Below are 13,952 nucleotides of genomic sequence, written 5' to 3'. Positions count from 1 at the left end.
TTGGTGGTCTCCCTCACTAGTCTCCTTCTTGCACGGTCACTCAGTTTTTGAGGACAACCTGTTCTAGGCAGATTTACAGCTGGGCCATATTCTTTCCATTTCTTGATTAATGACTTAACTATACTCCAAGGGATATTCAGTGACTTGGAAATTTTATTGTATCCATCTCCTGACCTGTGCTTTTCAATAAGCTTTTCGCGAAGTTGTTTGGAGTGTTCTTTTGTCTTCATGGTGTAGTTTTTATCAGGATGCTGGCTCAGCAGCAGTTGGACCTTCCAGATACAGGTGTATTTTTACTACAATCAATTGAAACACCTTGACTACACACGGTGATCTCCATGTATCTAATTATGTAACTTCTAAAATCAATTGGCTGCACCAATTATGATTTGGTGTGTCATATTAAAGGGGGTGAATACCTATGCAATCAATTATTTTGTGTTTTATATTTATAATTAATTTAGATCACTTTCACTTTGACATGAAAGGGTCTTTCTGTTGATCAGTGTAAAAATAGACAAATTAAATCCACTGTGATTCAATGTTGTAAAACAATAAAACATGAAAACTTTCGGGGGGGGAGGGTTGAATACTTTTTAGAGGCACTGTATATACATATATCAGCATTTAACCAGACAGTCTTGCACTCCAATTCACCTTTCACAACCACAGAACACCAGAGCCTTTTGGCCAAAAAAAGACTTCGTATGTAATCCTTATTGCAATGAATTAGGCAACTTGCACCTAACAAGGTCGCACAGGCAGCAACATAATGATAACCAAATCACCTGATCTAGTGGTACCAATTATGGTAGATATATTGACCCCAGGTTGCTGGGACAAATCTTTCTGCTTTTCTTCAAAGAAATTCAAGTTCAGGTTTAATTGTTGTTCAACATTAGACATGTATACAGCTAAGCCAAACAGTATTCCTCCAGGGCCAGGGTGCAAAACACAGTCACACACAGTACACAGTAAAAATAAACTGAGGTCCACTTAACATCTCCCTCAGAAAGGCAACACTTTGGACCTTGCATCATTTTCTCTATACTGCAGTTGAAATTATATAGCACCTTTTTCACCATGTAACGTTGGAAGGCACACCATAGGTGGGATTTCAACATAAAATATGGCATTGAGTGATTTAAAGAGATAGATGGCAGATGACCTGAAGGAGCATCTTCAAAAGAGAGGTAGAGAGGCAGGGGGACTGATTGAAGGAATTCTTGAGCTTAAGGCTTTATCATCTGGACACATGACTGGTGGTAGTAGTGATAGAACGTAGAGATAATTAGGAGATCAAAAGGTATTGTAGGTAAAGCTGGAAGAGAGTACATAGGAAGGGAGAGTTGAGTCCATGCAAGGACTTGAAAGTAAGGACTAAATGCAGAGCTGGAGCAGAGACCAGACAAGCCTAGCAGTTTGGGAGTGATGGATGAACAGAACTGGGTGTGAGTTAGGTCATGTGTAGCTGTTGTTAGACCATAAGACCATAAGACAAAGGAGCAGGAGTCGGCCATTCGGCCCATCGAGTCTGCTCCGCCATTTTATCATGAGCTGATTGTTAGGGTGAATTGAGGTGCTGGATTGTGATCTTTAGCTCAGTCCTCGCTTCCAACTGAAATTCCCTGACATTCTTGCAAGATTAACACACCGTATGATTTGTTGGAATTACTATAGGATCCATAATCCATATAAATTCATTAACGTTGCTGTCAGTAGCAACACACCCTGGGAAAGGAGACAAAAGGTAGCAATTTGCAAACCAGTGAAACATTTACACCTGAGAGTGTGATGATAGGGATGTTGATTTGTGTCTGTTAAATCTATCATTTAACATTTAAGTGGAAGAAATCCTGTGTCTGCTGATACAGGACAGGATGATGCTCATTTTTGCAATGGGATAATGCCATGATTCCACTTCCCAAAGCAGTGAAGCAGTCTTTGAAGATTTTGAAGACAAATAAAAGACTTTAAATTTTACAGCCATGTTCCCTGAGGCAACATGGGGCCATGAAATGACCCCACAAGGAAGAACCTACTTATGGCGTTTCATGGTCATTTCAGAGTCTCTTTTTATGAATTACTTTGGCTCATTTACGGGAAGCATAAGCAACAGTACTGGGAACCAATTTATAAGGAGTCTTTCTGGTTTTGTCACAATTTAGAGTGGATTATTGGACAACATCTCCCTACCCCTCCTCTGCAACTCTCTGTAGTCTGAACCAGACCTAAAAGGCACGTCAATTGTTCCATTGGGAATACTGGGGCTGTTGACTTTGGGCTGTGTGCCTTCATCACCAATATCATTCACTTCCCAGCCCCTAACTTGTTCTTTGCTGTTCCTGAACTGAGGATCCAACCATCACATCACCATGACCTTCTATTATCCTCATAATATCACTCATCTCCTCCCCTGCCTCCTCTAAGACATGTATACGTCGAGGTCACTCACTTCCCATTGGCTTAGGTATCTCCACTACGCTTCCAGATGTCCACCAAGTCCAGTATGGTAATAAGACCAAAAAAGCCAAAATTGGCCATTTAGCCCATTGACCCTGCTTTGCCATTCAATCATGGTTGATTTATTTTCCCTCTCAACCCCATTCCCCCGTAACTTTTGGCACCCTTACGAATTAAGAGCCTATTAACCTATGCTTTAAATATACCCAATGAATTGGCCTCCACAACATTCTGTTGAATGAATTCCAGACGTACCAGCCTCTGGCTAAAGAAATTCCTCCTCATCCCTCTTCCAAACAGACATACTTCTATTCTCAGCCTGTGCCCTCAGGACCTAGACTCTCCCACTATTTGAAATATGCTTCCACGTCCACTCTAACTAGGTTCTTCAGGCTTAGCACTAAAACACTTATTCTTATTTATTTGTTTGTTTGTTTGTTTATTTATGATTTAGAGATACAGAGCGGAATAGGCCCTTCTAGCCCAATGAGCTGCATTGCTTAGCAACCCTCCTATGTAATGCTAGCCTTATCTCACAGCAACTTACAATGACGAATTAACCTACCAACCAGTACGTCTTTGGCCTGTGAGAGAAGACTGAAGCACCCTTATCATCAGTTCCATGGTGTTGTTCTATGCCATTTCTGTATTCTCCTCCAGGTCTACAACCATCCAAATCTTGCTGTTCCTCCACTTCTGTCCTACCGTTGCTAATCACTCTTTCAGCTTCCTAAACCCAGACACACAACCGTTCTAAGACTATCAGAGAACACACCATGTTGCCCAAGTCTGAGCTGTTGCTTTTAAGATTTTATTCTTTAACCCAGTGACAGTTTTGTATTATTGTATCCCTGTGAATCATCTCAGAAGAGGGTATTTTACATTCTGATGTTCTGACGTAAGGTGCAAAGTGCTGACTGTTCATTCCTCTCCATAGATGCTGATTGACCTGCTGAGTTCTTCTATCCTTTTCTGTGTGTTGCTCTGGATTTCCAGCATCTGCAATTTCTCTTAATAACAAGTACTGTCTTTAGAAGATATTTTGTCTATTTCTATTGTGGTCCACACCGCTAGCTATCTAACTGCACCTTCTCACGAGTCAGTGATAGGAATGTGGGACTCACCTCCGTTAGCCACATTAAACTTCACACCAAAGTCCCCGCCTGGTCCTCCAGGATTGTGACTTGCTGTGAGAACAATTCCTCCAATGGCCTTCACCTTCCTGATAATGCAGGAGACAGCGGGGGTGGACAGGATCCCATGCTGGCCGATCACCAGTCGTCCAATCTAAGCAACAGAGACATTCTGTTTAGAATAGCAATGGAGACTTTACCCTTAGCTTCCTGTTTCACAGGGCAAGCCTCACAGACAGACATATGAGCAAGATAGTGTTACGATCCGGTAACAGTGCTAAGGCCGGTGTTAAATTCTAAGCAAGCTTTCTTCCATTCATCTTCAAGCAGCCTTTTTGAATGGATTTGCAGTCCAAGTGTTATGCAAACTGTAGAGGCCCATTTTGCAGTTCAGTTAGTCTTAGGATAACTGGTCACTGGATGATACGGGTTTGGGTGGGGACTACCTAAAACCTTCAGCAACTTAGGCAGTAAAGGAAGGGAGTATTTCAGAGCCACTGGGCTGGATCATGTTCCTTTATGCTTGTTACTGGCACCACTCTCCGTGGCTGCACTCATGTCTTGAAGTCATGTGGGTCTGATTGAACTGGTGGCCTCAGTGACACAAACATCCACTGAGGGAGAATGGAAAATGGGCAGGAACTCAGCTGCACATTACAGCAAAGGCTTTCAGACTGCTGTCAAAGCAGCTAAAAATGGTTCAAAGGAATTTAAATAATTTATGAATAAGTTTTCTAAAATGCATTTCATTGTTAGAAATTAATCACAACGATTGAGTAAAGAACAAACAAGCTGTCATTTTGCATTCAGTCAAAGTCAAGTAACTACAGTAACACACACAACAAAATACTGGATGAACTCATCAGGTCAGGCAGCATCTACAGAAATGAATAAACAGTCGACATTTCAGTCCGAGACCCTTTGGCAGCACTGGAAGGGAAGGGGGAAGATGCCAGAATAAATGGTGGGGGGAGGAGAAGAAGGGCAAGCTAGAAGGTGATAGGTGAAGTCAGGTGGATGGGAAAGACAAAAGGCTGGAGAAGATGGAATCTGATAAGAGAGGAGAATGGGCCATAAGAGAAAGAGAAGATAGAGGTGCACTAGGGGGAGGTGGTAGGCAGGTGAGAAGAAGGTCTGACTGGGGAACAGAAAAGGAAGGAAAGGTGAGGGGGGAAAAGAAAATAAAAGAAAGAAAATTACCAAAAGGAGATATTGGTTAATGCCATCAGGTTAGAGGGTACCTAGATGTATTATGAGGTGCTGCTCCTCCAGCCAGAGAGTGGCCTCATCATGGCAAAAGCGTAGTCCATGGAACAACATATTGGAACAAGAATGGGGATAGGAAATGAAATGGATGGCCACCAGGATGTTCCACTTTTGGCGGATAGAGTGGAGGTGTTTCACGAAGTGGTCCCTCAATTGAAGTCGGGTCTCACCGGTGCAGTGGAGGTCACATTGGGAGCATCAGATACAATAGGCGACCCCAAAAAATTCACAAGTGAAGTGTTGCCTCACTTGGAAGGACTGTTTGGGGTCCTGAATGGAAGTGAAGGAGGTGTATGGGCAGGTGTGGCATTTCTCACGCTCGGAGTGATAAGTGCCAGGAGGGAGATCAGTGGGGAGGGAGGAATGGACATGGGAATCACAGAGGGAGATATTCCTGCAGAAAGCAGAGAGTGGGGTGGGGAGGGGAGATGAAGATGTGTTTGGTGGTAGGATCCCATTGAAGTTACGGAGAATGATGTGTTCGATGCGAAGGCTCGTGGGGTAGTAGGTGAGGACATGAGGAAGGCGGCATAAGATAGGGTGAGCACAGATGTTTGGGAAATGAAGAAAATGGAGGTGAGGGCAGCATCAATGATGGAGGGAGGGAAACCCTGTTCTTTGAAGAAGGAGGACATCTCTGATTCCCTGGAATGGTAAGCTTCATCCTGGGAACTGATGTGGTGGAGACGAAGGGACTGAGAAATGGGAATACTATTTTTTCAGGTGACAGGGTTGGAAGAGGAATAGTCAAGATAGCCATGTGGACTGGTAGGTTTGTCTCTAAAGAGGAAGACAGAGAGATTGAGAAAGGTGTTAGAAATGCAGCAACTGAGTTTAAGGACAGAGTGGAAGTTAGAGGCAAAGTTGATGAAATTGATGAGCTCAGCATGGAGGCATGAAGCAGCACCAATTCAGTTGTCAGTGTAGCTCAGGGAGAGTTGGGGAGCATTACCAAGAAGAGTTGGGACATCATCTGTTCTACGTAGACAACAGAAAGGCAAGCTTAGCTGGGGCCCGTGGTTAATTCTTGAGTTTGGAGAAAGTGGGAGGAAACAAAGGAGGAATTATTGAGGGTGAGGTCCAGTTCTGTCAGACAGAGTAGGGTGGTGGTGGTGGCGGGGAACTGCTTGCGTATTTTGTTGAGAAAGAAGCAGAGAGCTTAACGACCTACCTTATGGGAGGAGAGAAGTCAGTAACTGTAGTCAAATGAATGGGCTTGAGCAACTAACTTGGGCCATCCCTGGCCTTTCACTGAGTGCCCAGATGCAAATTGCATTCCGTTCCTTGGCTCAGTATGTTTGCTTTACCATTGGTCTCAGTGCTGAGGCCAGCAACATATATGGAGATCACATGCTCTGCCATCTGACCTCCAGTTTGCTCCTGATTCCACACCACAATGAAGGGGTGTAAAGTTCAGGAGGCAGCAGATAGCAAACTGCAATGGGCCAATGCTTCTCCAGCAAACCAGGAGCTAAAGCTCATTATTTTAAGAGTCAATGTTTCAGATGGACAATCTTTCATCAGAGTTCTAACTCTCCATTGCTACTCTTATGCTGCCTGCTCCATTAAATGCTCTAGGAAAATTCTGTTTTTATTTCACATTTCTCTTGTAACCTTTTGCAAATTAGTGGCCAGGCCTTAGCTGGATAGAATTTGAATCAGTAATTTGGACCGGAGGACTACAATTTAATAAATCTGAAACCCATCAAAATCAAATTTCCAAGACAGCTTTCAGATGAGAGCAGCACTGAAGGAATCCATGAGATCAGAAATTTTCCAGGCCTAGTCAATGCTGAGAAGATCAGGGAAGCTTCCTCAGGCTCAACTATAACGTTGGTGACGTAAAAACGGTGACACATCTGCTAGAGGCAATGCCTCACAGGTGTCAATCCTGATCTCTGTGTGGAGTTTGCACATTGTCACTGGTCACTGTGGGTGTCTCCTGAATGCTCCTGTCTTTTCCCACAAACTTGATAGATTATCTGTTCCACTATAAGTTGCTCCCTCTGTGTTGGTGAGTGGTAGAATCTGGGGGGAGTTGGTGAGAATGTAGGGAGAATAAAATGTAGGACTGGGCAAAAAATGGGTGTTTGATAATCATTGAGGGCTTAGTGGGGTGTAGTGCCTTCTCTGTGCTGCCTATGATTCTAAGAAAGTTATCTTTCTAAAACTTCCAGCTCCTGAAATCTCAGACCCCCTCATCTCTTCAATATCCAAATCCTTTCTCATCGTCCACCAGCAATTTCTAATTGCCCTGCTCTTTTTTCATCCCAAATCCCTGAACAGGATCACACCACCTTCTTACACAGGGTTATAGTCATCTAGACACACCTCCTGAGTTGAGTAAGTACTTACGGGGATATATAGTATGTTGCTGGACTTGGGGTAAGTACAGGGAGGTGAGGCCGAATGGATCACTTTCAAAAACCCAGAAGAGCATTATAGGCCAATGGTTTCCTTTTGCACTGAATGCTTCCAATTCATGCTGAAAATGAGTGATGTCAAGCAATATTCAATATCTCTTCCCTTATCATCAAGAGGGGGAATGCTTTTTTTATTTTATAATTTTTCAGGATGTAGGACCAGAATATATTGCCTATTTATAACTGTACTTGAACTTCTGTGCTCCTGACATTACTCAAGGCAGTGAGTCCTAGGACTCAGGCTCAGCAACAGTGCAGGAGAAACAGAGCATATCCCAGAACTGTGTGCAACTTGAGTGTGAGCTTGTTGGGCTTGTTATTGCGTTGTTTTAAAATGGTCACAATCTTTAGCCTCAATGTGATCCCCTTATCTCATCTAATCGGGGTCTTCCCCCATCTAAACCAAACACAGTCCAACTTCCTGAGCTCTAAAGTCATGCAACAAGAAGTCAAACTGCCTGATTTATCTTTCCTCCTCGTCATATTCTATTGAAGTGGAGAGGTTTGCAAGGATATTTATGGTTCTACACGTCTGCATGACTGCATGTTTCTGTGAAAATAATTGGCTTTCACTATGCAACAAACAGGGTTGTCTATCATGACTGAATTTGACCAGAAGTAACCATCAGCCTTTTCTCCAATTTAGAATATGTTGATGCATTCAGAATAAGTTACCCATAAACCTCCAGCCTGAGAAGGAGAGAAAAACTGCGATTTCCTTTATTCTGAAACAGTGATTTACCGTCAAAGAAGAGCTTATTTTGGTGAGCAGGGATGGTGAAAAAATAACATGAGCCCAAGATGGCGTGTGGAAAAATTTTGTTGGCACACAGCATGCACTGTTGCCTGCTGATTCTTTAAACCAACCCATAATAAAAAGATAAATGCTGATTATCTTTACCGCCATATGAAGCAGTAAATAATTTTTTACAACCCAAGAGGAGTGAGATGTTTTCAAACCAATCATCTCATGTCAGCTTGGCACCAGTTAGGTGGTTGTGAGAAAAGGTGATGTTGGATGATACATTTTGAAATCCTCACTGACCTAGTGTACAGATCAGTATTTGGGTAATGAACGGTTGTGCCAATTGGTATTGGCTTTGCTCTAGCTTATATTTTTTCTTCTATCGTTTGTGAGTGAACACTGGATATTCAGTAATAATAATGGTAAACACTGTATGAAGGTTAGCACCTCCATGAATAATTATTTTTTCACAATAATCATATTATATTTATATTAGTAAAACTTTATTTAAGTTTATCGGTGAGATTTTTAAATTGTATTTACCCTTTTCAACTAGTTCAGAATGTCACATACACCAGGAAAAAACAAAAACATTCAAATGATGGGAGAAGCTGCAGAAATTTGTCAGAGTGGTGGAGTGAAAGATTTGACAATAGGACCATGAGATAGAGCAGCAGAATTAGGCCATTTGGCCCATAGAATCTTCTCCTCCATTTCATCACGGCAGATCCAGTTTCCCTGTCGGCACCAATCTCCTGCCTTCTTCCCGTATCTCTTCATGCCTTGACTAATCAAGTACCTATCAAACTCTGCCTTAAATATACCCAGTGACCTGCCCTCCAAAGCTGCCTGTGGCAACAAATTCCACATATTCAACACTCCAGCAAAAGAAATGCCTCCTCATCACCATTCTAAATAGACATCCTTCTATTCTGAAGCAGTGTCCTCTGGTCTTAGACCCCCCTACCATAGGAAACATGCTCTCCACATCCACTCTATCGAGGCCTTGCAACATTCCATAGGTTTCAATGAGATCCCCCCTCATTCTTCTGAATTCCAGTGAGCACAGGCCCAGAGCCATCAAATGCTCCTCATATGATAACCCTTTCAATCTCAGGATCATTTTCATGAACCTCCACAATCTTTCTTAGATAGGGGGCCCAAGCCTGCTCATAATACTTCAAGTGAGGCCTCGCCAGTATATTCTAAAGCCTCGGCATTACATCCTTGTTTTTATATCCTAGTTCTCTTGAAATGAATGCTAACATTGCATTTGCTTTTCTTACCAGCGACTCAAACAGCAAATTAACCTTTAGGGAATCCTCAATTTTCTCTCCATTTAGAAAATAGTCTATGCTTTTACTTCTTCTACAATGTGCATAACCCAACATTGTATTCCATCTGCCACTTCTTTGCCCATGGCATGATTAAAAAGGGTGATGAGACATTATGCATTTTATGTTCTGAAACAGAGGTGGCAAGACTTACTCCTTAAAGTGGCATTATGAAACTGTTCATGAATGGCTTTGCAATAAAAGTAAACAAGAACAAAAAGGACACATTTCTCAAGAAATCAGGAACATAGCATACAGTCAAATACTTCGATGAAGTTTACTTCAGGTAGTTCCAATTTAGTTGCTGCTGCATTTGGAGTTTCAAAGATGATTGCTCAATATGGAGAACCACCAGCGACCGGGAATATGTTAAGAATCATGGCTATAGTATGCTACTCTCCTCCGAACCAGAAAGAGAAAAAAAATACTAGCAGATTAAGGATTTGTCAGTGAGCAGAAACACAGTAAAAGGTAGAATATTAATGATGGGAACAAACATAGCAGAACCACTTACAAAAGACATTAGTTCATGTAAATTTCTTTCCATTTATCTTGACAAGAGCTCTGATGTTACATCATCAGCTAGGCTAGCCATTGTTGCTGAATTTTGTGGGGGTGATGAATATACGAAGAACCGATTAACTTGATAACGTTACCTTAATATACCATAGGGGGTTGAAACATTGTAAGACAGCAGTAAAAGAATTGTCTGGTTGACAAGTTAACCTTTTGAAAATAGATTCTGTGACAACTGATGTGCACCCAGCATAATTAGTAAAGAGGTGAGTGTTGTCAAACTGTTCACAAAATATGTTGCTCATCCACTGATAGGCTTTCATTGCAGAGTACACAAGGAAGATTTGCCAAAGATCCAAAGATACAAAGTACAGCTATTATTAAAGCATGTATGCAGAATACAACTCTGAGATTTGTCCTCCTGCAGGCAGCCATGAAACAAAAAAAACACCATATAATACCTTCAACGAAAGCATCAAACACTCAATGTGTGAAAAAAGAACAAATCGCGCAAACAGCAAAAAGTGAGTGAACAACACATAGAATTACAAACATCAAACCAGGAGACTAGGAGTATACAGTTTAGTTCAGCTCATCAAACTAGGGGACCAGGAGCATGCAGTTTAGTTTAGTTCATCGCTGCTCTACAGTAACAGGCTGCAGAGCCAGTCTTCACCAAGGAGCCCCAGTCTGCATTGATTGCCCCAATCAAACTGCTCAAAAACAGCAGAAAAAAGTAACCATAATCCAGAAACACATGCAATATGAACCTCAAAGTCCCCCCCAAAACAAGTCCACAACGACCAGCCTCTCAATCAATCCTTGCCGAATAGGCACCCCCCCCCCCGCCCCACAAGACTCCTGCTCTTTCCTCCGACAGCAGCTAATGAGAGGAGAGGATGACTGGTCAAATGCAGGCAGGTGCTGCCAAACACCCACCCATGCTCTGCTCTTGACTTCATAGACTTCAACCTTGCTTGACACCTCATTCAGAGAGAAGCAATGGAATTGATCATGGGCTCGCGGCCCGCACCCAGGCCATACTGTCCACTTCCAAGCTCACCGAACTCTCTCTGAGACAGCAAAGTGCCAGCATGCCATCAAAATGTAAATCATCAACATACCCATGTGAGACATTGTTGTCAGTTATGAACTTGGTGAAGTCTAACTATAGGAGTAGACTTACTGATGAAACTAGAGGAAGCCACAGGAAGCAGTTGAGGCCAGTACATTGGCTATATTTAAGAGGGAGTTAGATATGGCCCTTGTGGCTACGGGGATCAGGGGGTATGGAGGGAAGGCTGGGGCGGGGTTCTGAGTTGGATGATCAGCCATGATCATAATAAATGGCGGTGCAGGCTCGAAGGGCTGAATGGCCTACTCCTGCACCTATTTTCTATGTTTCTATGTTTCTATGTGTAAATTGAAGGAAGGCAAGGGTTAAGGTAAAATCCCAGCAAAAATAATTTGCAGATAGTTTACCATCAGGTCTTTGAAGAGCATAGCTTTCCTTTGCCCAGCAGGAGACTGGAGCCATTTGGCATACCAAGACAAGATAAGGGTACAAACAAAGGATTTCAGGGTGACAATTACCATTGGTCAGTTACTTCTTGAATTCTTAAGTATTATTGGCCTTTAACTTGGAGATTATGTCGGCTATTATTATCTGTATTATTGTAGTGTAATTGATTATTATGTAAAGAAGGAATTTGAACATATGCAATGTCAACAATTGGTCAATATCTGCATCCACTGGTCAATTTATGAATAAAAATGGAATTTCTTTGTTCAAACCAGAACAGTGTGATGACCGGAGCCATGCTGCTCAGCTGTGCACAAGTAAATAAAGTGTGAGTTTTCAGAGTCCACTGCTACCATAATTTTTTATGACTGGAGAAGGTTATTCCATTCTTTTATTTCATGCTGGCTCTCCAAGCTGAGGAGGATCTTCCTTCCTCCCCTTCAAAATACTGTCAGTGGCTTACTGCTACAGCAATACCACATAGTGCAAGGGAACTGGGCTCACTCGTGACCTCATCAGATGTCTGTGTGGAGTTTGCACACTCTCATCTTGAACATATGGGTTTCCTCCCACATCTCAAAGATGAACACGTTGTTAGGTTAGTGAAGTCCAAAGTTCAAATTTCAAAGTACCATACTTTGTGATTCATCTTCTTGCAGGTAGCCACAAAATAAAGAAACACAATAGAACCTATTAAAAACACACACACACAAGAAACACTGTCAACATCCAACGTGTGAAAAAAGGAACAAATCACGCAAACAATAAAAGAGTAAATGAGCACACAGAACATGGCTGCAGAGGTCCTGAAAGTGAGTCCACAGCCACAGAGCCAGTAGAGCATTGCTGTCGGTCCAGGAGCCCGATGGTTGCAGGCCACAGCCAGGGAGACAGTTCTGCAGAGAGTTAGCCATTGTGCGTTACCCCCAGTGTAAAGGAAAATGGTAAAAGATGATGGATGTTGTGTATTTAATATTCTGGGAATATTTCAGTAGAATTGTAAATATATTGTTTGAAACATAGAAACATAGAAAACCTACAGCACAATACAGGCCCTTCGGTCCACAAAGTTGTGCCGAAAATGTCCCTACCTTAGAAATTACTAGGGTTACACATAGCCCTCTATTTTTCTAAGCTCCATGTACCTATCCAAAAGTCTCTTAAAAGATCCTATCGTATCCGCCTCCACCACCATTGCCAGCATCCCATTCCATGCACTCACCACTCTCTGCATAAAAAACTTACCCCTGACATCTCCTCTGTACCTACTCCCAAGCACCTTAAACCTGTGTCCTCTCGTGTTAGACATTCCAGCCCTGGGAAAATGCCTTTGACTATCCACACGATCAATGACTCTCATCATCTTATACACCTCTATCAGGTCACCTCTCATCTTCTGTCACTCCAAGGAGAAAAGGCCGAGTTCACTCAACTTGTTTTCATAAGGCATGCTCCCCAATCCAGGCAACATCCTTGTAACATCTCCTCTGCACCCTTTCTATGGTTTCCACATCCTTCCTGTAGTGAGGCGACCACAACTGAGCACAGTACTCCAAGTGGGGTCTGACCAGGGTCCTATATAGCTGCAACATTACCTCTCAGCTCCTAAATTCAATTCCACAATTGATGAAGGCCAATACACCATATGCCTTCTTAACCACAGAGTCAACCTGCGCAGCTGCTTTGAGCATCCTATGGACTCGGACCACAAGATCCCTCTGATCCTCCACACTGCCAAGAGTCTTACCATTAGTACTATATTGTTTGATTAAACATTCTTTGTTTGTTTAAATAATTAATTACAGGTTAAATGTAAAAGTACAGGAATGTCATACAATTACGCCACCATATCATATGTGTGCTCCTCACTAAATGTAAAACAAAGACCATACACGTTATTCCCAGATCTGTGTTTTCCTTTTGATTAGTTTTTATGTTTTGGAGTTATAAAAACATAACAGTGGTGATCAATAAGTCTTAAAAGTAAACCCAAGACAATTACCTACCTGTTGAAGCGCAGAGAGACATGCAAGTACAAAAAAAGCACAGCATGCTTTCTTCACAAGGGGACAGAGACAGACGAATTTTAAAAAGGCAGAAAACAGACAAAATTCAGGGGTTTGTAAACATTGAGTACTGGATGATAATAATCATAAATTAGAAAAGCAGAAATAGCTGTGTACATTGGAAAGATAGATACATTTATTTCATTACACAAGAGATAACTGGATTTTATAAACTGAGTGAATTAAATGGCATTTTAAAGCAAATGGAATAGCCAATGAGAAACGAATGCCCATTTTGCTGTGTGTAATAGGTGGAGGAACATACAGTTTGCTTAGAATTTAACTGCTCCAATGAAACCAGCTGAAATAAGTTTTGCTGATATCGTGAAAGCAGTGCAAGAACATTTGAACCAAAGCCATTGTTGATTGAGGAACACTTTGGGTGAATCAAAAGGAAAGGGAGTCCATTTCAGTTATTGTGGCTAAATTGAAGAAATTGTTTGAGCATTGCCAGTTCAGTGATTGGCTTAATGATGCACTGAGA

At 42.1% G+C, this 13,952-nt stretch overlaps 1 protein-coding gene across 1 annotated transcript in view; it reads right to left on the bottom strand.

The window, feature by feature from the left end:
* Positions 1 to 13,952, bottom strand: part of pgm5 (phosphoglucomutase 5) — a 198,596-nt gene that overhangs the window by 123,732 nt on the left and 60,912 nt on the right. The window contains exon 2 of the mRNA XM_072258067.1: positions 3,588 to 3,750. Within this exon, the coding sequence (XP_072114168.1) occupies positions 3,588 to 3,750 (163 nt within the window). The remainder of the gene's footprint in view (positions 1 to 3,587; positions 3,751 to 13,952) is intronic.

Source organism: Mobula birostris, chromosome 5 (assembly GCF_030028105.1).
Source record: "Mobula birostris isolate sMobBir1 chromosome 5, sMobBir1.hap1, whole genome shotgun sequence".
NCBI classification, from domain to species: domain Eukaryota; kingdom Metazoa; phylum Chordata; class Chondrichthyes; order Myliobatiformes; family Myliobatidae; genus Mobula; species Mobula birostris.
The sequence above is the reverse complement of the archived record's forward strand: the minus strand, read 5'-3'. Positions and strand labels throughout refer to the sequence as shown.